The sequence below is a fragment of the Poromitra crassiceps genome (genome assembly GCF_964638095.1).
Source record: "Poromitra crassiceps genome assembly, chromosome: 15".
Taxonomy (NCBI): Eukaryota; Metazoa; Chordata; class Actinopteri; order Beryciformes; family Melamphaidae; genus Poromitra; species Poromitra crassiceps.
Window position 1 is genome coordinate 30,982,113 of NC_139634.1, and position 21,660 is coordinate 31,003,772.

Consider the following 21,660-nt stretch of genomic DNA (forward strand, 5'->3'; position numbering starts at 1 on the left):
GCTGATACATGCTCACAGAATGAGGGGAGCCTAAGTATAGCCTATTCCCCTTCAGTTTCACCTGAATTGTAAGGCTAATTATGAAGTGTCATAATGTGTGTTGAAAAAGTGAATACCACCCTCAGCCCTAAAATCATCTTCTTTATGTAGCCTACATAAGAATGGAGAGAACTTATTTAAGGCAAACAATCCCCCAAATAAAAATGTAGGCCATGTTTAGAACATGATTACTTTGAATGCTATTTGCTTGACAATATTACATTTCCATGTAACTTACATCATTCTGACATGGATTCTATGTACTGCAATATCAAACACCTTTATATCGACCTACAAAAACGTTTTCTAGATTTTGTGGTGCACAAATTATTACAAGTAGCCTACTTACAACAGATACATAATGCTATATATCATGGCAATTGCAGTAGCCTACTTATATTTCATAGTAACACTTTCAGCCATCAGAGTTAGACATATCATGTTGTAAACATTGTTTGCAACAGCTGACAGCATGACTGTATGTGATAAATGTGGGATGAGTATGGAGAGGTTTTGAGCACTCCTTGCAATGGTGATCAGTATTGATGAGTAAGAGTGACACCATGTGGTTAGATGAAGTATCACAACTCACTCACTTCATTCTGATAAAGTGTTGTTGCTTGACCCCTCCAAATAAAACATAAGTATCTCACAGATTCAGAGATGTTTTATAGTTGTTTTCTTGTGTCACCATGAAGAGAGGCTGATGCACAGCTGTCATGTACAAGTTGAACATGAGTTTGAAGTGTCACAAGCTATCATTTGTCATAGCCACTAAGTAAAGTGTAATATAATTATGCAGAATTGAGGTTAATACAACTTTCTTTTTTAGAGAGGTCAGGTCTCTTTATTTTAATGGAAAAGTAAAGCAAGTTGAATTTCACAGTATTGAATTTGGTCTGACTTCTGGCGGGAAATAGTGGAAGTGGTGAATAGAAAGAGACACGGTAAACATGAGTTAACAATGCAGTACATCCTGACACTCTCTCTCTCTCTCTCTCTCTCTCTCTCACTCACACACTCACACAGTGACAGAATAGACCCACAACCCTCTATTTGAGCCAAGGCACTACAAACAAGCACAAGGCTGTTTGTCTTTCCTGGGATCAGTAAACATCCTCAACACAAACAAGTTCCTCTGCGAGTGAGAGGAGAAACTCACACCATCAGGGCAGCTGCACTCTCACTCCACCGGCGCCTTTGATGTCCTTCAGAGAGGGCTGATAATGAAGGCCTCTTACATCTTAATTCTTTCAACTGGACCGTGGATGTAACAGGTCAATGATACCTTACTCTCATTGCCTTTGCTTGATATGGACTAAAGACAAATACAATACGGTTGACATGATGGAAGAAGAACCTTACGCCGAGTCTGATCCTAATTTAGAATTTTGGTGGAGGGAGTCGGTGCAATTTTCTCTGCAAAGAGAATAATGATATTTTCACAGTCAGCCACAACAACAAGTTTGCTCACTTGAAAGGAAACTACTCAATGTTGTAACACCAGAGCTTGGAGGCCTTGTCAGCATGTGTGCAAGTGCACGCACGCGCACACACACACACACACACACACACACACACACACACGCATGCATGTCATGCGCATGCACACACGCACGCGCACACGCGCGCACACACACACACACACACACACACACACACACACACACACACACACACAGATAGAGAAAAGAGAGAGGTTTTAGACACAGGTGCAGTAAATATCTGCTCTATTGCTTAACTATTGCTAAGGGGAAACCAAGGACACATTAGCTCAGCAGCAGCCTGCTACCCCCGCTCTGAGCACTCCGGGCAGAAAGCCCTCCATGTTCCCCTGGGCGAGACGAGGCATTTGGTTCAGGCCGCAGCTCGCACTGCAGCCCCAGGCTCTGTCTGGCCTCCACATGACGCTTCTAAATCAACCCCACCAGTGACCAGACCACACTGTGACATTCAGTCGACTGGCTCGTCATTTGGAGATGATTCAATGATTTTAACTGAGTTAGATAATATTGTCCCTTATGGCTTCTTTGGTCATTTAAGCCTTCAATGACCAAAGAAATGCTGAATCATACCACATTTCTGTGCTTTTTTAAGTGTTCCTTTAGTGTGAACTCCTAAAGACATAAATGTGTGTGTGTGTGTGTGTGTGTGTGTGTGTGTGTGTGTAGACTTTCCAGTGCCCTCTCTGTAATTGTTTCACTATATGCTTAGTCGCCAGATGATCTTCAAGGGGTCGCTTGTTTGTACCTGCCATGTTGCCCAGCTCGTCCGCCCAGCATGACACCCTGTAGCTCGCTATCAGGCCCTCAGAGATCAAAAGACCTGGCTGATGCTTATCAGATAATATTCTTGTCCACCTTCCCTCCCCTCTCGAGCCCGGCCTGCTCACACTGTGTTGACCTGAACCACGCACACCGTCCCTTACGGCCCTTTGGCCTTTCCTCTTCTTATCACAGCGAGGGCCAGCTGATAAGCCAGGTCCAGCCTGAGGAGAGAGAGAGAGAGAGAGAGAGCACTGCTCCCTCTTATGACCCTGCTCCGTTGCATAGCTCAGCCACTTAGGCCAACGCAGAGGTTATCTGAGCTCTGTGTATATGGTACTGTTTTACACGCTCGCTATCAGGACAAGTGAGACATCTCTCACTTTGACCATGCAGTTATATTTAGATTGAATGACATTATGGGTAGATTTAAGGGATTTGTCTGCACATTGAAAAGGGAATTTGTCGTCTTTAATTACATTTTTTGAGGCCAAAGGCGTCCATTAGGTTTCATCTGTGAATTTCACTCAGGATGATTGTCAAGACTGATTTTTTTTTTTTTTTTTTTTTTTTTAGCAATCCTCCTCTTAGTTCAAAAAGGCTCCGCTCTGCTCTAAACAGCGACAGCTTCGCCACTGAAATGTGACAACAGCAACATCTGTCTCAGCGTTGTGTTGTCCGTTTATGAGTGTGCAGAGCGCGCAGGCAGACAGACAGACAGGGAGGACCGGTGTCCAAAGTCACGACCCTGCCCTGACCTGGATGAAGGAAATGGTCACGCTGCCGGAGACAAAGCAGGGCAAAGGAGAGTCTGAGGGGACGGCCGCTCGGCCTCCCAACAATGGCTCCGTGCTCTAAGACTGTGGGCCACACAAAGGCCACGGCAACCCCCTCCTTCCCCTGCTCCCACATTGCAATAGAGCCGGCATTTCACACTGGCCTGTGAACAGCCATTCAATCAAACTACTGTTTAACCTGACCCCTGGCCTACACAGAAATCGAGATGAGTCTGGCGGGATGTATTTAGGTAAGTGACCTCATTGACCCTACCACCGAGCCGGACACTAGCCACTCCACACACACCCTTTTCTTTCGCCTATCTTTACTTCAGTTGTCACGGCGACGTAAAGGTAACGGAAAGGGTATGGTACTATTCTCATTTCAAACTCCAAAAAGTATTCGTCGTTTGCAAGCGCTGTTAGAAATTCTTGCGAATATTCCTTCAAAGTAATCAATAGGTCACCCAATAAATTATGTTTCTAGTGATGAGTGCATGGGGGCAATTGCTCCCTGGGGAATAAGAGTGACACCACACCAGACCCTTCGTCTGGGTCAGCTGCCCTCAAGCCAGGGCTGAGAAGAAGCCACATGAGCCTCTGTCCCTCTGTCCCCCTCAATGGACTGCTCCTCCCCTCTACCTGTCCGTGGCTTGGATCAAGGTGTGGGGGGGGGGTTGGGGGGGCTGCATATCAAACAGACCGGGGCCTTTGATGTGGACGGAAACACAAACACTGATTTGACCAGAGTCGTAACAGCTTATTTGTTCCCTTTAGTCATTCATGGGCTCCTTGTTGAATGTGTATGCCTTCAAAGGCTGTTAGCTGCATGCTCCAGCGGTACAGTAGCCAGGCAGGCCCTGAGAGGCTCTGGAGTGGGCTGAGGGTCTGTGGGAAGGGAAGGCCATCTGGCTTCCTGTTCCTTTAGATTTGATATTGATTTATTGGCTGTACAGAGGAAGATAAGGAGGGGACACCAGCTGCCAGGAGCCCAGAGCGCTTAGTTCTCTTCAGCATCCTCACAGACAACGAGCCTCCGGGCTCATCCACATCATTGAATATTGCAATGAAGAATTAGGCGATACTTATGGTCCTGGCATGGTTTTTCCAGAGAAATTCCACCAACAATGAGAAAAATCATTCTTAAAACTCCCAAAATTCCCATTAATTTGCATTAACATACCAAGGCATTTTTCTTGGTAAGATGTAATTAAAATAAAAAATATAAGATAATTAAAAATTAACAGTTCCAATTAAATGTGAATGATAAAGTTCATATTAATCAAGTTGGTATAATAATCTATCGTTGTGTTACTACACAAATTAAGTAAGGCTACATATTTATAGATGTTGTATTTTAGGATGCATTTATTCATGTGCAGGGCTGACATTACAGGATTTTTGTATGTTTTTGTAATAAAGACCATTCCCCATTATGAGGTGCAAAATTGTGTTGACTTAATCCTAACAATCACTGGCAGACTTTCACAGTTACCCCATTAGAGAAACTGTTAATTCAAAATTGGGCTCCTGTGCATAACAAATCTCCCCTGTAAAGTGAGCCAGAGAGTGTGGCAGTTTGGCCTGAGCCTTCTGGTTAGAGGTGTCAAAACATTGCCACAGTGAATTGTTACGTCTTATTTCTGTCACCAATTCAACCCCCGCCCGCCCGACACACACACACACACACACACACACACACACACACACACACACACACACACACACACACACACACACACACACACACACACACACACACACACACACAAACCCTCTCCACCCCTCCCCCCACCACCCTTTCTTCCCATTCCCCTCCCATCCCAACACAAGCCTGTGATGTGACTGTCTCAGATAATGAGGTGAGAATTTTATTGCAGCAGTCTGTGAGCCTGGCACCAGTCTGTGAGGCGGAGGACTGAGAGTGAGGGACTCTGACCTGTGCGCGGCGTCCTCGCTGGTCGCAGGCGCCCTCTGTTGACTGCCGCAAGTCCACACCGCTTTCCTTCAGCACTTCACTTCAAAGTGGGAGATCAAGGCTTGATTTGCGCATGACATGCAGAGCATGACAATGCCTCGGCCAGCCTACACCTGCTGCTATGTGCCAGTGCCTGGGACACACAAAGACATGCAGGCAGCTCCCGCGCTGCTCTGCAGAGGAAACGCTCATTCAAGGACAAGGCAGGAGGGGAATATACATACAGGAAGAGGGCAGTACTCTATCTGTCCTCCATACAAATAGTGGAGGGCAATTACAATGTGAGGGGCAGAGGAAGGACAGGAGCGAGAACAGCACATGAGGGACCCTGGAGACGGAGGGGCAACAGATTCTAGGTGCCCTGTTAGATTGCCAAGGCACTAATTGATAAGATGCAACATGATATCGCACCACTTATCTTGAAAGAAAGCCATCCCATTATCTGCTGTACTGGGAAGCACAAGACAGTGAGATCAAAGGGGGGCTTCTCAAGCCTTTTCAAAGGAGGCGCCGAGTCTTTTATGGCTCTTGGGAGCAAAGAAAATTTGTATTCCCACTTTGACATTCTTCAGTCGGGGCACGAAATGCCAAGCCATCATTTTGGCTTATAAAATTTCATTGATTTGCTATTAACTCGATGCGAGTTACAAATTCCCCTAACCATCTGTGACTAAAATGACTGTTCACTGTTTACATCTTTGACCTTTTCAGATACGAGACCAACAGGCCTGAATAGATAATATTAACTATAACTCTGGTGGCTGCACTACTCAGAGAGCACTAAAGAAGCTCAGCGCTTCCTTCTTAACCATCATTACTGTAACCTCCACTGCATCAGAATTACATATTGCGTTTTCATGGGTGAAAGCTAGTGTCCCATTGTCACACACACACACACACACACACACACACACACACACACACACACACACACACACACACGAACGCACACCCACACACACCCACACACACACACACACCCCCCCCCCCACACACACACACACACACACACACACACACACACACACACACACCCTTTTCCACCCCCAGTGGGCAGCGAAAGGGGGAGTGAGGGAGACCTCTTTTGAACACAGCCTGTCATTTCCTCTGGTGAGCTCTGTTATTCCAGAAGCCTTTGTGAGGGAGCCAAGTGGTCCAGCCGCAGACAGGAGGTGGGCTCCTCGCATGCATCTGAGGTTGTCGGCCCGGCAGGGGAGGGAGGCGCTCCTGGCAGGCAAAGACAGAGAGAAAACAAACACTGGGCTGAAACAAGATAGGGACAAAACAACCCTGCTGATAAGTACAGTTATACAGTGAATCAGAATCGGTTTAAGTGCAAAGTAAAATAAAGTGGAAGTGGTGTTGGAGGACCAGTAGGAGGTGCCATTCCCTCTTGTCTCATGAATGATGTCCCCATCCCTAATGCCCCAGCGCCGAGACAGGGACAGGTCCTTCGGATGAGAGATTAAACCGAGGTCCAGACTCTCTGTGGTCAATAAAGATCCAATCAGCACTCTTCGCGAGAGTAGGGGTGTAACCCCGGTGCCCTGGTTAAATTCCCACTCAGGCCTTCCTTCCATCATGGCCACCTCACAACTTTCGATATCTAATTGGCAAATTCAGTCCTCAACTCTCCACCGTGATAGCTGATATGTGGTGAGCATGCTGGCACATCGGTGGTGGATGAGTTGAGTCCCCCCCAGCCACCCCGTATACACACACCCTGATATGTCAAGTGCTTTGGGTGCCTTGAACAGCGCTATATAAATCCAATCATTCTTATCATCATCATCATCATCATCATCATCATCATCATGATCATCATATAAAAAAGGGAGTAAGTGGGGTCTGTTTGTTTGTTTGTTTGTTTTTCTGCAATTTTTGTCCCACAATTTTTGTCTCACTTTGTCCCACATTGAGATTTGTGATGATTTTGGTCAGTAATGATGTCACTGATGATGTCACAATGTCTATGACGTGAAGTTGAGCAATTGTGCGCTGAGTGATGTCACTCCATGATGTGATCACAGATGGTCACTGGATCAATTGTGATGTCACTGATGATGTCACAATGTCAATGACATGCGAAGTTGAGCAATTGTGCGCTGAGTGATGTCACTCGAGCACTCCATGATGTGATCAGTGATGGTCACTCGAGCAATTGTGATGTCATCAGTGAGTGATGACATCAGTGATGCGAGGTTGGGCAATTGTGTGCTGCGCATGCCAATAGAGCAGTCGAGGCCGCGAAGTGGCAGAGCTATCGAGTATCGAGTCCGCGCAGCCGGCGAGCCTAGGAATCGAGTGCGCATAGCGCGCGAGATGCCTAGTTATTATTAATAAATGCACAGGAATTTGCCCAGCTGGTGCAGAAACGATTTGCAGTATTATTGGTACAGGGACACCACACACACACACACACACACACACACACACACACACACACACACACACACACACACACACACACACACACACACACACACACACACACACACACACACACACACACACACACAGAGCAAAGGAACAGTAAAAGACACACACACATTGGAGAGAATGTAAATACCAGGGGAGATCAATCAAACATTTTGATGATGTGTGTGTATATATATATATACAGCTATATATATATATATACATATAGCTGCAGGGTCATCCGGTCATATATATATATATATATATATATATATATATATATATATATATATATATATATATATATATATATATATATATATAACTTTCTCTTTTCCACTCCAAACACATCCTTAATGCAGTTGGGAAGGATGGCACTTAAAATACTGTTCATTCTAAGAAGTGGAAACCATCCCACATGAGCAGAGTTGCCATTTAAGCCAAATCATGGAGTATTGCGCCACCTATAGTGGGAAAAGTTGCACCAGTCATACAAAAAATAAGGTCTGAGCACTCCAAGGGTTCCTTGAGGACGTTGGAAGGTCTGCACAGAAAATATGAGGAATTTTGTAATTTGACTCATTCACTAGATGTTAGTTCCAATAAGAAAGTAAGAATGAATTGTCTCTGTTATCTCTCCACCTGCAGTAAAGGCAATTATGCCGTTATAAACGAAATCATCTAACAATGAATATATTTCCTACATGCATCCCCCCCCCCCCACACACACATCAAATATATACATTTATTTTGGGGCCCTTTGGTGTTTTCAGACCAGCTAGTCCGAAAGCAAGGGAATAATCCCCTGTCTAATATAAAACGACAACATCACCTGTTTCAGCCTGCTCCGAGAGCTCCGAAACTGGGGCAAAGAGCGCCATCCAGTGGTCTGCTGCTGGAGCTTCGGCGTAAAGTGACGTGGCTGTCACACAACACCGCTGGCCTGGATAGGAGACGGATCTCTTCTCGTTGCTCGGTCCTATATTTGGATGTCTAAACTACATAAAGAAAAACTTTCTTGTCCCTAGAAGAAGAAAGCTGAAGTCATCTGTGGAGGGAAATAAGAGACTCGACGGTGCACTGCTTGAATAGTTATGATGGCAACAGTTAAAGATGATAGGTTGACAAGTTCTCAAAGCTTTTCCTGTGTTGGTTTTGCCGGATTTTTCAGTAAAACTGTCACGTCGCCTTTGGAGGTAGTAAAAATTAAAAGTCAAGTGGGAACTTTTCATTGCAAGAAGGGTTTTTGGCAAAGTTTCCTCCTCATTTACCAGAATGAGGGACTTCGAGGATTCTGGAAAGGAAATCTTGTCTCCTGTCTCCGCCTGTTCCCCTACAGCGCAGTTCATTTGGCCACATATAAAAAGTAGGTACCTTTTACCATATCGCCGATTGTGTTGTCTCTTGTAGCTCCGTTATATTTGTTTTCTTTGAGTTGTGCTTGACAGCTAGCCTGGTGACGCGAGGTTACTTGACAGCTGTCAAGATTAGCTAGTTAGCTGTATGGTTAGCAAGTCAGTCAGCTGATGTTGATTAAATGAGCAGGCTTGTGTGTTCTAACGTACAGTATCAACACTTATCAGCTTGACATTTTCGGACATTAGTCATTATTTGTAGGCTGAACTGACTGACGAATTGGGGAAATTATTAAACGCACTTTTAATAGTCGGTTTACTTTTATACTAGCCGCCTAGCTAGCTAGCAGCTAAAGATACACTTCCTGTTTTCTCTCGGATGAGGCGCGCCCTTCACTTTTAGCCAATCAGAAGCCTCCATTTGCTCAGCCGATTGTGGTGTCACTACAGGGCAAAAAAACACCCTCCCTCCACAGCATGGCTGGTAAATAAACATGCGGGTAATAACAGCCGTGGACTTGTGTAATGCATCATACTGTCATAAATAGACTACTTGTACTGTAGGCTGTAGTGTAGTTCCCATTCAGTACAAAGCCTATCTCTCGGCACGTGGACTACATGATGTAAACACCACCCCGCCCTTAATAGGAAAACGACTGTTGTGTTCTGTACCCGGTGTTCCAGGAAAAAAAGACTATTTTACTCGGTGTGCATGTCTCCCACACATGGTCTGAATAATTAATTGGCTCTTTTGGTGTAGTAATAATAATCAACACATGTACTTACTTGATGATAATAGGTTTCAGATGTAATGATGTACACGGGAAGTTCTCTGAGGACAGTGTAGCTGATTAGATCAACGTGTCTTGAATACAGTATTATGCTTATTTATTTGCACACATAAAGACCAAACAAACACCCTGGGGTGAGATTAATAAATACATTATTATTATTAATAATAATAATAATAATAATAATAATAATAATAATAATAATAAATAGATACATAAATAAACTCTTAATCAGGAAAGAAAAATATAAACAAAAAATATTTACATTTTATTATTGTTATAAATAAAAATAAAAGAAAATTATACCAGTCCCTAGGGAGATGTTTCAGGCACATCCAGCAGACCGAGGGCTAGGTGGAGAGACATCTCCATGCTGGCCTGGGAACGCCTCGGGAACCCCCAGTCGGAGCTAGCTAATGTGGCCAGGGAAAGGAAAGTTTGGGGATCCCTGCTGGAACTGCTACCTCCGCGACCCGATCCCGGATAAGCAGTTCAAGATAATGATGATGATGATGAACAACGGTCAACATTTACCTATAGGGACACATCAAGCCACAACACACAGCCTCAAGTTATCATCATGCTATAACTAAATGGGTGTTTAAAGTAAAAAGCATAAACAGAAGCAGAACTGGTGATCTATATACAATTTACTGTAAGCAAAAGCTAGTATCAGTTACTGAGATGAGGTTAGCGTAAACTTGACTGTTCAGTCACCTGCTAAGTGTCATTAATGTTGCCCTACTCTGTGTTCAGGATAGTCCACCTCCACATGGATGAGCTGGGCTTCATCTCTCAGTGGAGGGCCATATTCGCTGGCGGCCTGGCCGGGGTCGCTGCCGCCCTGGTCACTTACCCTCTGGAGGTGGCAGAGACCAGGCTCATCGTCCAGAACTGCAGAGAGCCCACATACGTCGGCGTACTTCACACTCTCGCAAAGATCTACCGGAGCGAAGGACTCCTGGCTCTTTATAGGGGCTTCTCGCTCACCGTCTTAGGTATGCATGCCAGTTTTAAAGAAGTCTGCATTTCACTTACTGCATGGTGAAAGGTCATGTTTACATGGGTTTGACTGATTAATATATGATTGATATTCCACTTCCATGGCTTTTGATTTTGAAAATTGTCCTCACTTGCCAAAATTTAAATGGAGGCTAAATGGAGGCTAATAGGGGGCACGGTGACTCAGTGGTAGAGCTGTCGCCTCGCAGTCAGAAGGTTCTGAGTTTGATTCTCGCCTGGGACACTGTGGGCGCTGTGGTTGTGTTCCCCCCCATATCTTCAGTGCCTACTGCCCAGGTGGGGTATCTCGTCGTAAGGGCCTTTCTGTCTGTGTGGAGTTTGCATGTTCTCCCCGTGCTCCCCCAGGGGGGTTCCTCCGTATATAACCCCCCCCCATTAAAAACATGCAGAAGATCAGATCGTCATCGTCATCCGACCAGTGACGACAACATCCGAAGTTGGTCCCCGGGCGCTGTACGAGAAAGCGACCACTGCTCCTGGCCTGCCCCCCGGAGGAAAGGACAAAGCCAGGATGGGTTAAAAGCAGAGGACAAATTTCACCGGCCACCGTCAGCATGTGTGTGTTATGGCCCTCCGTGCATGTGTTGATTGTAATCGTGTGACAATAAAGACGGGGCTTGTCCGTCTGAAATCGTGTTTTTTAATTGAGTTGGCATCGAGCTAGCGGCCACGTAATCTTGATGGGCTGGTGACCAAAATCGTCAACCTCCATCCCTTATTAAACGCATCTCTTCTGCATGCATGCATGCATGCAACGATGCATGCAACAATGCATGCAAAAACGATATGTCATTGAAAAGTCTGGTTTTTGGGTATACTGATTTCTTTGAGTACCTCCTTGCAATCCTTTTCACCTACAGTTGTGTATGGTACTACTGTACAGTCATCTTTACTTCATTTTGCTACAGGTGCATTTCCTTTCTCTATTGGCTGCTATGCAGTCTATATGAACTTGGACAAGCTGTGGCGCGAGCCTCCTTTCCGGTTCACTTCCCTCCAGAACTTCATTAACGGCTGTCTTGCAGCAGGAGTGGCTCAGACCCTCTCCTACCCGTTTGAAACTGTCAAACGGAAGATGCAGGTATGTCCAGATTGTCTCATTTTCTGCAAGTTGGTGATTGTTTCTCAGAATTCTGGCCTGAAATGATTTTGAAATAACATGAGTGCAGTGTAGTTCCTCTGTGCTGTTGTAATGCTACATTTGTCCACAAGGGGGCAGTTTGGACATGGCTAAATGAAGCCTTCCCTTATTTGATCAACTTTCAATTCTTCATTCAAAATAACATTAGTGGCTCTTCTTTCAAGTGGCCCTGCAAACTCATTTAACCTGTGGATGTTGTAAGCAAGACATTTTTCATATGTACTACCCAGAGTCATAGAATGTCAATAGAAGAGTTGCGACATCTCCATTCACCCCAATGGACCAGTTTTTTTTTACCTCACAAAAGTTCCCGGAAGTAAGCTTCTGGATTAAGCAGTGCTGTCGAGTTGCAGCAAAAGGGACCGTTTGTGATGTACTTTGAAAGGATCAGACGTTTAAAGCATCAAATTGTATATTACCAGCTTTATTTTATGCATTCAAACGTAGCGCGAGCCCCCTTCCTGGCTGTTCATTGGCTGCATGTCACACATTTTGGACCTCCGCTGGTGCCACTCTCTTTCTAGATTGCTCTGGTCCTACCATAGTTGCAGATGGAAAAACATGCTGTGCTTGGTCTGCACAGTTAACATGTATGAAACATCGTCTGTATGTTTGACGAGACATGCGGAACAATAGCACTGCGAAGGACAGAATACTACATCCTGTTTTATCGGCCTATTATTAGCTGCCACAAGGTTCAGTACAGTAGCAGCTGAGAATGTGAATGTTGTCCCGGGTCTGCAGAAGCTATAGATAAGTTCTCTAAAGATAGCCAGTAACTATCACACAACGGGCAAGCTGAGCGTCATGTATATTCAGTCCATCAAGCCATCAAAGATGCATGAGAAATGCCCGCACATAATTATCTTTTCAGTTATAGATTCTCTGGTTGTCTCTCAGTTCAGCGTCAGAGTTAAACAATAATATAAATGTCAGGCAGAGAACATGATAGGAAAAGTTTAGAGAGGATGTTTGCAGAAACTCATAATGGTTTAGGCTAAGTATTGTTTAACTCACTAGTTAGCGTGATGTTCCTTCGAAAAGAGGTGTGTGTGTGTGTGTGTATGTGTGTGTGCGTGCGTGCGTGTGTCGCTCGCGCCTGCGTGCATTCTCATTGGTGAAACTTGAGACCAGTGTCCTCTGTCACATGACCTCAGGCTGTAAAGTGACTGCTATGGTTAACCAAAGGGCACGCAATGTGACTGTACAGTATCACACAGAAGGAGTCGCGAGATGTTTTTACTGCAACCAGCACAATCATGCGTGTCAGTGTCATAGTTTCCTTATACTGTACACTTGTAACTGCCCTGTTTTGCTTCTAAACTCACTGTGTATCACTGTTTTGTCTGAATGATCACACACTTGTTATTTCTTTGTTATCTATAAAAGGAAAACCAAATAGTGTTGGTCCTGTGTTACTCTGTTCTGTTCCTGTAATATGATATAAAATCTCTGACCATGGTTTCTTATCTTAATCCATTAAGATATTTTGTAGGCTAGCAGATTTGCGCTGGTTTGTGACTACTAAAGATGTTTAAGCTAAGAAAATTATCACATCTACTACCCACATGTGGCAAAAAATGAAAAATATAGGTGTCTTATCATCTATTGGTCTCAAAGCAATACTGATAGTCAGCAGTGTTGTTTTTTTGTCATACATGTTACATTGATAACGATATATGTATTTTTTATTTTGTTTACATGTGCCACAAATCCCATGAAGTGCATGCATCCTCTCTCACTTGTTATGAACCCACTTCCTGGTTGTCGATCTATAGACTCTTCATGACACGTTGCTCATTCGTTGCGAGTCATTTTCACTTTTCTTCTTTTCCCAGGCCCAGAATGCCCGTCTTCCCCATTGTGGCGGAGCTGACGTCCATTTCAGTGGAATAAAGGACTGCTTCATACAAATGGTGAAAAACAAGGGCATCCTCTCACTGTGGAATGGCTTTACCGCCAGTACAATCAAGGTAGAGCTTGACTTTATATGTTAGTTAATCTCTCTTAGATTTTTAGGCTTTCTCATTAGTTACAATACTAGACGCAATTGTACCCTTTATAATTCATATGACTAGTTTTGGCTTGATTTTTAACTTGTTTTTTTTATGAGGGGACGCAGTCAGGAACCAAAATAAACTACAGAGAACTTTGTTTGCACGTGCTTTGGAACATGACTTTATTACAGTGAAGGAATTGTAACCAGTGTCCCAAACCGTGCCAAGAGAGAGAGAGAGAGGGGGGGTACAGTCAGTGCAATGCACTGGAATGTCACAAGCTAGGTGAGCAAAGACTGTCTCTGGAACAGCATGCTCCACTCTCATATTTCAGCTCCAAATGTCATTTCACGATCGCTGTACATTATTTTAAAGACACTAGATCTGAATGAATACAAGGCTTGGCTTTTAGTCATGTCCAAACCAGATCATAGCCATCTTTGTGCAGGTCTACACATGGACCAGGCACTTAAAGTACATTAATTACGGAATAATAATCATAATCATAATATAATAATCGTTGTTTGTGTAGTGCTTTTCGAAATGGTTACAAAGTGCTTTACCAAACATGATAAAAGTGTACAACATAGATACAGGCGGTCACGTTACTTCCGGCAACGTGTGTGTGTGTGCGTGGCCGTGCGGGAAAATGGGAGGATTTCCCCCACGCTGACCCATTGACCTATGATGAGGCACCACCTGAATGTATACTCTGGACTCAGGAGTCCAACATTGTCATAAATAAAATAAAGTTGACAATAAAAGTGATTAAAAATGAATGAAAATAGACAGAAATACTATGAAAACGCCTTCCTGTAAAACTGGGTTTTAAGAGGCAATTTAAAACATTGCACTGAATTTGCTCGCCTAAGATCCTCTGGGAGGGAGTCCAGGCTCCAACAGGACAAGGCGGACTTTTGGAACATTCAGGAGGGCCAAACCTGAGGAATGCAGTCATATGGTAGCCTAGGTAAACCAGCCCCCACGTGATCTGCTCTCATTGTTCCCAGTCACTAGGTGTAGGGTGTAGGTGTAGGTTTAGGTGTAGTGACTGAGAACAGGTCTGAGAGCAGGTCACGTGGAGGCTGGGTTCACCCAGGCTAGTCATATGGGCTCATATGGAGTTAAGTTAATACATCTAAAATGTACTTAGGAGCGAGGCCATCTAATCAGTAAAATCTTAAATCATATCAATACCTAACCGGTACCCAGTGACGAGAGGCGGTGATGGGTGTGATATGGCCTTGTTGTCTCTTGGAATTTGTTAAAAGTCTGACTGCTGCATTTTGTACGACGCAGTGAAGTTCTAACTTTTGCAGTGTTTCTAAGTTGGAGAAAGCATGATTGTACTGTCTTAGTGATTTGTTTGTCAAAGCAGAGCTCCGAGTCAAAGATTACTCCCAAATTGCGGCCCGATTGTATAAGCTCCCTATTCTCTATATTCCAGTCACAAATCGAGTTGAGAGAGCCAAATAGAATTACCTCAGATTTGGACTTAAGTCAGAGGAGGTTTTGTGACATCCAGCACTTGATATCCAAGAGACAAGCCATGAGAGGTTATCAGTTTCACCGCCTTTAAACGGGACGTATAGCTGGGTGTTGTCCGTATAACAGTGGAAATTAACATTATAAATGTGTATAAAAATGTCGGCTCTTCTCTATTTTCTAACCTCTTGTCATTCCTTCACAGATTGTCCCCTACGTTGGCCTTCTCTTCACCTGCTTTGAGATGTGCAAGCAGGTTTGCCTTTACCGCAACGGATACATCATCTCCCCTCTGAGCTATACGCTTGCCCCAGGGGTCGACCAGAGCCTGGGGCCTTCAGAGCTGGAAGAGGTCAAGCGCTACTGGAGGAACAGGAACTTTAGGTCGCGGGAGTCGTCCCTTGGAAATCGTTGGTGAAAGTGTACCATCTGTGACAAGACGTCCTCTGAAGAACGGTTGACCACACTGATGTGTAAAATAAGACTTGGACTGACAAAAATAGTCAGGAGTATTTGTTGGATTCTAATACTTTTAAATTGTCTGTGATGATTGTATTATACTGTATTTCAAGTTGGATTTCTTCATTCAAAGTGTGTCATACGTGACTCACATTTGTGTACTGTACTGTCCTGTCAGCAAAGGTCTACCTCACTCAGAACATTGTTATTTTTTCCCGGCAGTATTCTCTCACTATTATCTCTTTTTAATCGTGCTGCTTTTTCCATAGCCCAGCATGGGACAAAGCACAAAGATAACCTCGTATGTAAAGGAATTAGTTTGTTCACTTCACTTACCCTCAGTGTATTTCCAGAACTGTTTATGGTGCACATGGTTTTAAGTTAACATTATGTGCCTTGAGAGTTTCCTATTTATTGTGGGCCTTATTTCAATTATTGTGGCATTGACATCTGATAGTGCCACAGTATTGCACATAGCCTGTAGTTTAAAATGCTCTCTTAACCCATCAATTGCAATTTAAGCACTCTCTGCTTGTGTTTGACATTTGCTAATATATAATGAATGTAAAATTCTGATTCTTCATAATGATTTCAGTAGGTTAGAGACAATCATTGAAGTGCTACCAGGAATTGTGACAGGAGCAAATCACTTGCAACATTACATTTCACATTTTTGTTGTAAATATTTTGTATATTTTGGAAATCTCAATACAAATGAAAATGTATTTCAAACAGATCATGATCAGCCCAGTTTCTTTATCCAGGTTCAAAGTGACAAGAGTGTTATTTTTTTTCTACATTACAACATTATGTTTAATGTATGCACGTAGCACGTGGGAGGATCACACTATTCCCACCAGTTCCCTTCCGCCCCGAACAGGTGCCCCGAGCCTACTGTAGCTTGATTTAAATGGATATTTTAGCAACAGATCTATATTTCTGCCCGTTGATAATATATGACAACATGGGCAACACGTCATCCCATCTGCAGAAACTTTGAACAGGCTGACTTTGGTGTTTAGTCAATGAGAGTGGATTAGCCTGCTGACACTGCTTCTGTTCAGAATCGGTTAAGTGATTTGATCATGTGCTCCTCCATACTGTGAGAGAGAGACAACCAAAGGACGTTCACAGATGGAATGACCTTTCCCCGCCATAGTAGCAGAGGCCCTCAGGGTCCAGCTGCTTCACGCTGACATTTATTTGACACGACCTTGGGAGACCTTTGACCAAAAACACAATGTAACTGCATGATGGTATCTCACAATTTGTGTTGAGTCGCGATGCAGTTAGTATATCAATACAAGGACTATTTATTAGAAAGTAATCTCTGCTAGATTGTGTTGAAGATAGTAACCAGAGGCTATGATTTACTACTAGAGTGATGAAGGAAACACCAAATCTGAACCAAAGGACATTCTTTGACCCCGCCCACTACCCAGTCCACCAATGAAACTTGAGAGTCGACGTTGACGTTTTTTCATCGCACACAGTCTTATTAAATCCCCTCTACAGTGGCTGTGGCCACTCCAGCTCCACCGGCATACGCCACCGCTCCTTTGCCTGAACGGGAGGGTATCTGATAACCGTTGAAGATGGGTGATTCTGCTGCCGTGTCTTTTCTCAAGGACTTCTTGGCTGGTGGTGTTGCCGCCGCCATCTCCAAAACAGCTGTTGCCCCCATTGAGAGAGTCAAGCTTCTTCTCCAGGTGAGCAGGACGTAAAAAACTTTCTTGCTGTACGTAACGCCTGGCTCCCTGATAACTTCTATAACTTACAACTGCAACGGAATCTGGGAGTTAACGTTGGTTAATGTGTTCTGTGCTATAATAAACTTGTCTTTCAGCCATGTTTTAGACGGGAACCAAAACAATATATTTTGTGATTAATGGTGCTACAAGTTAAATCTGGAAAGTTAAATCACAGTAACTGTGGCAACACTAACGGAGATGAGGAGTGAACCAAATTACTTACATAATTGTAATTTGGCAACATGAGTTACGTAATCGACTGGCATGCAAGCTAGTCTCATAAAGATCTAGGACAACGACTCAAGTGATCATCAACTGTATTCCTTGAGTTTAAAAAAAGTTCCTATCCTACATGTCCGAGTTGAGAGTTAGGCTATGGCGGGGGCTTGACAGTTGACAGCAAACAAACAAGGTCAGAACAAGGGTAGCACTAGCATGTCTTGAGTTGGGGGCTAGGCTAGGGGCCTGGCATCACGAGCAGGGGGGGCGGGGCTGTGAATAGTTGAATGGGTGCCGTCATGGTGCCGTCAGAGTTGGCGTGGATGCACAATTGTGTCAGGCAGCCTCATGTGAAAATAAAATTGTGGCCTAACGAGCAAGGCCTCAAAGTTTAGAAACGAGCAAGGCCTCAAAGTTTAGAGAGTTGACGAGTTTTTCATTTTAGAGGTTGAGTGATTAATATAATTAATAATGCTTATTATTTGCACTTGGTGGAATTACCCATCTTGTTTGCCCAAGTGAAAAGTCTTGCTCTTCTTTCCACTTTGATATTTTTGACCTCTAGCACAAAAGTTAGTAGTTGAGTGTGCAGTGATCTTCCTACAAACACTAATACTGTATTGACTTCTAATATATTGCCATACCTCTAATTGCAGGTGCAACATGCCAGCAGACAGATTGCAGTTGACCAGCAGTACAAGGGCATCATCGACTGTGTTGTCCGAATCCCCAAGGAGCAGGGCTTCCTAGCATACTGGAGAGGAAATCTGGCCAACGTCATCAGATACTTCCCCACTCAGGCTCTCAACTTTGCATTCAAGGACAAGTACAAGAATATTTTCCTCGATGGCGTGGACAAGCGTAAACAGTTCTGGAGATACTTCGCCGGCAACCTGGCGTCCGGTGGCGCCGCCGGGGCCACGTCGCTCTGTTTCGTCTACCCCCTCGACTTCGCCAGAACGCGTCTGGCCGCTGACGTCGGCAAATCTGGACAGGCGCGCGAGTTCAAAGGCCTGGCAGACTGCTTGGTGAAGATCTCAAAGTCTGATGGCATCAAGGGCCTGTACCAGGGCTTCAGCGTTTCAGTACAGGGCATCATCATCTACAGAGCTGCTTACTTCGGCGTCTACGACACAGCCAAGGGTGAGCTGTCGCTGTCAAGCTTCATAAAGCTCAGTGTCTTAAGTTAAATGTGTTTTCTCAGTGGCCTGAAGACTTCATTAACCCGCTCATTTGATGTTTCTTCTACAGGCATGCTTCCAGATCCCAAGAACGCACACATTGTTGTTAGCTGGGCGATCGCTCAGAGTGTGACCGCGGTCGCTGGTCTTGTATCCTACCCCTTCGATACTGTCCGGCGTCGTATGATGATGCAGTCTGGACGCAAAGGAGGTAACGATTAGATATGAGACATAGATTTTGAGCTTCTGATGATGCGTTACTGCGTTTGGAGGTGCGATGTCTTTGTAATTTGCCTTTCTGCTTTCTCAGCGGACATCATGTACTCTGGCACCATTGACTGCTGGAAGAAGATCCTACGCGATGAGGGCAGCAAGGCTTTCTTCAAGGGAGCCTGGTCTAACGTGCTCAGAGGCATGGGTGGTGCTTTTGTGCTGGTCTTGTATGATGAGATGAAGAAAGTGCTGTAAACGGTTTTTGTATGTCCACTGTTCATATTGTGAAGTTTAACTGTAACATATCTTTTACATTTGGAAGGACTAAAATGTATAATATTTAGGGACCAACTAGTATAATGCTACTAGTTGTACCGGGGGAATCTGTTCTGCGCTCTTCTCTTGGCCCATGTTTTTTTTGTTCTGCCCATCACCAGAATGTCATTCCCTGAACACAGGAACCTTGCCCGGGGGGGGGGGGGGAGCTAATAAACGCAACCTATTGAGTGAATCTCCCGCCTTTGAATGTAATGCTATGTGTCTTGTCTGGCCCAGTCTGCGGTCGTCTGTTTGGGAAGGCATTTGGCATTCTCTTGCTTGAAATTAGAGCTGGGGAGGTTTTGCGTGTTGTGACTGGGCTAGGGCTTGAGCCAAAGTCAGCTGAGAAGTTTCACTGCTGATAATTTTCCAAGCAGTGCATGCAGAAGCATGATGTGCAGGTCTTTGCTGAGAAGTCAGAACCTTTACCTTTTGTGTGTGTGTACATTGATAATTTAGAACATCTGTGCAAGTGACATCCTGTGGAGAATGAACCAGGAAGCTACCTGTGGTGGGGCTGGATTATTCCAGTCTTCTAAATATACTTTTATCTCCTGTCAGGCCTCTTGATTTCCAGCTGGTGTGATTGAGGACTTTCACCTTGAGCTGTTAAGACATATACCAGCCAGAATCACATGTGTTTTTGAGCCAAGTCATTTACTGCTGCAGTTAAGTAATTGCCTTATCTCTAACAAGCAATGTGGAAAATAATGGATTTCATCATGATGATGATGATCATGTTCCAATCCACATTTATATTTACAATAACCTACAAGAAAGGATGGTATTCTGTGATGGATCACATTGAGTTAGTGTTGATGTGTTTGTGAGAGAGTGTCGTGACCGGAATTCCTGCTGATACCTGATCACACCACAGAAGCACATGACTCGAGCGGCGAGCCAAATGTCTGTCAACACAGACGGGACATGGAATGCTCACTGCCCTCTCATGTCTGCCACGGTGTCACTGGTGTATCGGCCATTCTGTAGTAGCTGATTGGAATCCTGTCTCCTGGCCCCCGTCCAAAAGGACAGTCAAGGCAACTACCTAATTATGCCGTCAAAATGTCGGCGCCGACACTTTTGCTACATTTGGCACTGTAGTCCTTGTACTACTTTAGATGATAAGTGGCACGCTGATTACGAGATCAAAGTGCAACTTTTCAGCTTAAACTTTAGAGCTTAATTTTAGACGGCCCGTTAAAGAGCTACTGCCCCTTTTTATCTCCCCATTTCAGATTGGGGAAAAATTGGGGCGGATTACGTTGTCACTTGCCAAAAACAAAAATCTTACTTTGCAATGACCTGTAACGCCATAAACATGAGTCTTAAGCAGAGGCGATTCTAGAGTCTGATTGGGCCCCATGCATAAAATCCCATGGGGCCCTTCTGACCAAGTTGTCATTATGTTCCCCACAACCCCTATTAAATAATCGGATATCAATCAACAAAAAGTGCTTATAGGATGTAAACATTTTTATTTTCACACCTTTAGCCTATATTAACAGCAACAATTCAATGTAATAAACTTCATAATAGAGACTTGGTTACAGTAAATACATAAAAACATTTATCTTATAAATTATATCTGATAATTCCTGTTCATCTTGCACAGTACTAAATCTAACCGGTATCTGTGGTGGAAGTTTCTGTAAATTAATAAGACACTGGAGATGTGAGAAATGTAAATGTTATGTTCTTTTATTGCCGGTGAACAAGGCCGATGTCAGCACATCAACAGTGTGTGGCAAAAGGCAAAGAATCAACTTTGTATTTCTATCTTATACTGGAAAATAGCTGACGTGCAAGGTCAGATAAGACTTGTTTGTCATACTGATGTCAAGGCTAAGACCCACAGAAGACAGCAGTTCTTTTCAGACATGATACAATATTTGATACTCAGGGGCAGTTTACACGAGGACGGTTTCCTATGGTGACGGGGAATGATTGTATCGTTAGTGCCTCCCTTTTAGACGGCAACGGCGAATTCGCGCTTAGGAAACGACACATTTTGAAACCACCCTCCAGAGTGAAATTCTTCGTTACGCTCCCCGCTGATCGCTCCATGTAATCGCTTTGAGACGGCACATTTCAGAAACTCTGACGTGCCTGCACATGCGATTATGCCATAGCCGTGCGCGAGTTGGCAACCATTTTCAAAATAAAACGTTAGTATGAATGAAGTTTGGCAACATTCATAATTAAGCTACACTGCGTCCAACTTCAGTTACATGTTCATAAATTTACTGCTG

The 21,660-nt window shown here is 44.1% G+C and overlaps 2 protein-coding genes across 2 annotated transcripts in view; both read left to right on the forward strand.

The window, feature by feature from the left end:
- The first annotated feature begins 8,426 nt into the window (after nt 1-8,426).
- On the forward strand, nt 8,427-16,389 carry slc25a43 (solute carrier family 25 member 43). Its single transcript, XM_083652311.1, has 5 exons — nt 8,427-8,841; nt 10,378-10,619; nt 11,553-11,725; nt 13,624-13,758; nt 15,473-16,389. Exons 1-5 carry the CDS (start codon nt 8,570-8,572, stop codon nt 15,683-15,685), a joined length of 1,035 nt encoding a protein of 344 aa, XP_083508437.1. The 5' UTR covers nt 8,427-8,569; the 3' UTR covers nt 15,686-16,389.
- An 871-nt stretch (nt 16,390-17,260) lies between these two features.
- Nucleotides 17,261-21,660, forward strand: part of slc25a5 (solute carrier family 25 member 5) — a 5,225-nt gene continuing 825 nt past the window's right edge. Inside the window, exons 1-4 of the mRNA XM_083652221.1 lie at nt 17,261-17,435; nt 18,353-18,839; nt 18,948-19,088; nt 19,188-21,660. The exon at nt 19,188-21,660 is cut by the window's right edge and continues 825 nt beyond it. Of these exons, the coding sequence (XP_083508347.1) occupies nt 17,322-17,435; nt 18,353-18,839; nt 18,948-19,088; nt 19,188-19,345 (900 nt within the window). The 5' untranslated portion in view covers nt 17,261-17,321 and the 3' untranslated portion in view covers nt 19,346-21,660. The remainder of the gene's footprint in view (nt 17,436-18,352; nt 18,840-18,947; nt 19,089-19,187) is intronic.

What these genes read in the sequence shown, in the direction of transcription:
- slc25a43 (XM_083652311.1), top strand. Translation starts at nt 8,570, where the DNA reads ATGATGGCAACAGTTAAAGATGATAGGTTGACAAGTTCTCAAAGCTTT. An exon ending in CATTTGGCCACATATAAAAA is followed by an intron (nt 8,842 to 10,377) that starts GTAGGTACCTTT and finishes CTCTGTGTTCAG; the next exon opens with GATAGTCCACCTCCACATGG. An exon ending in CTGTCAAACGGAAGATGCAG is followed by an intron (nt 11,726 to 13,623) that starts GTATGTCCAGAT and finishes TTCTTTTCCCAG; the next exon opens with GCCCAGAATGCCCGTCTTCC.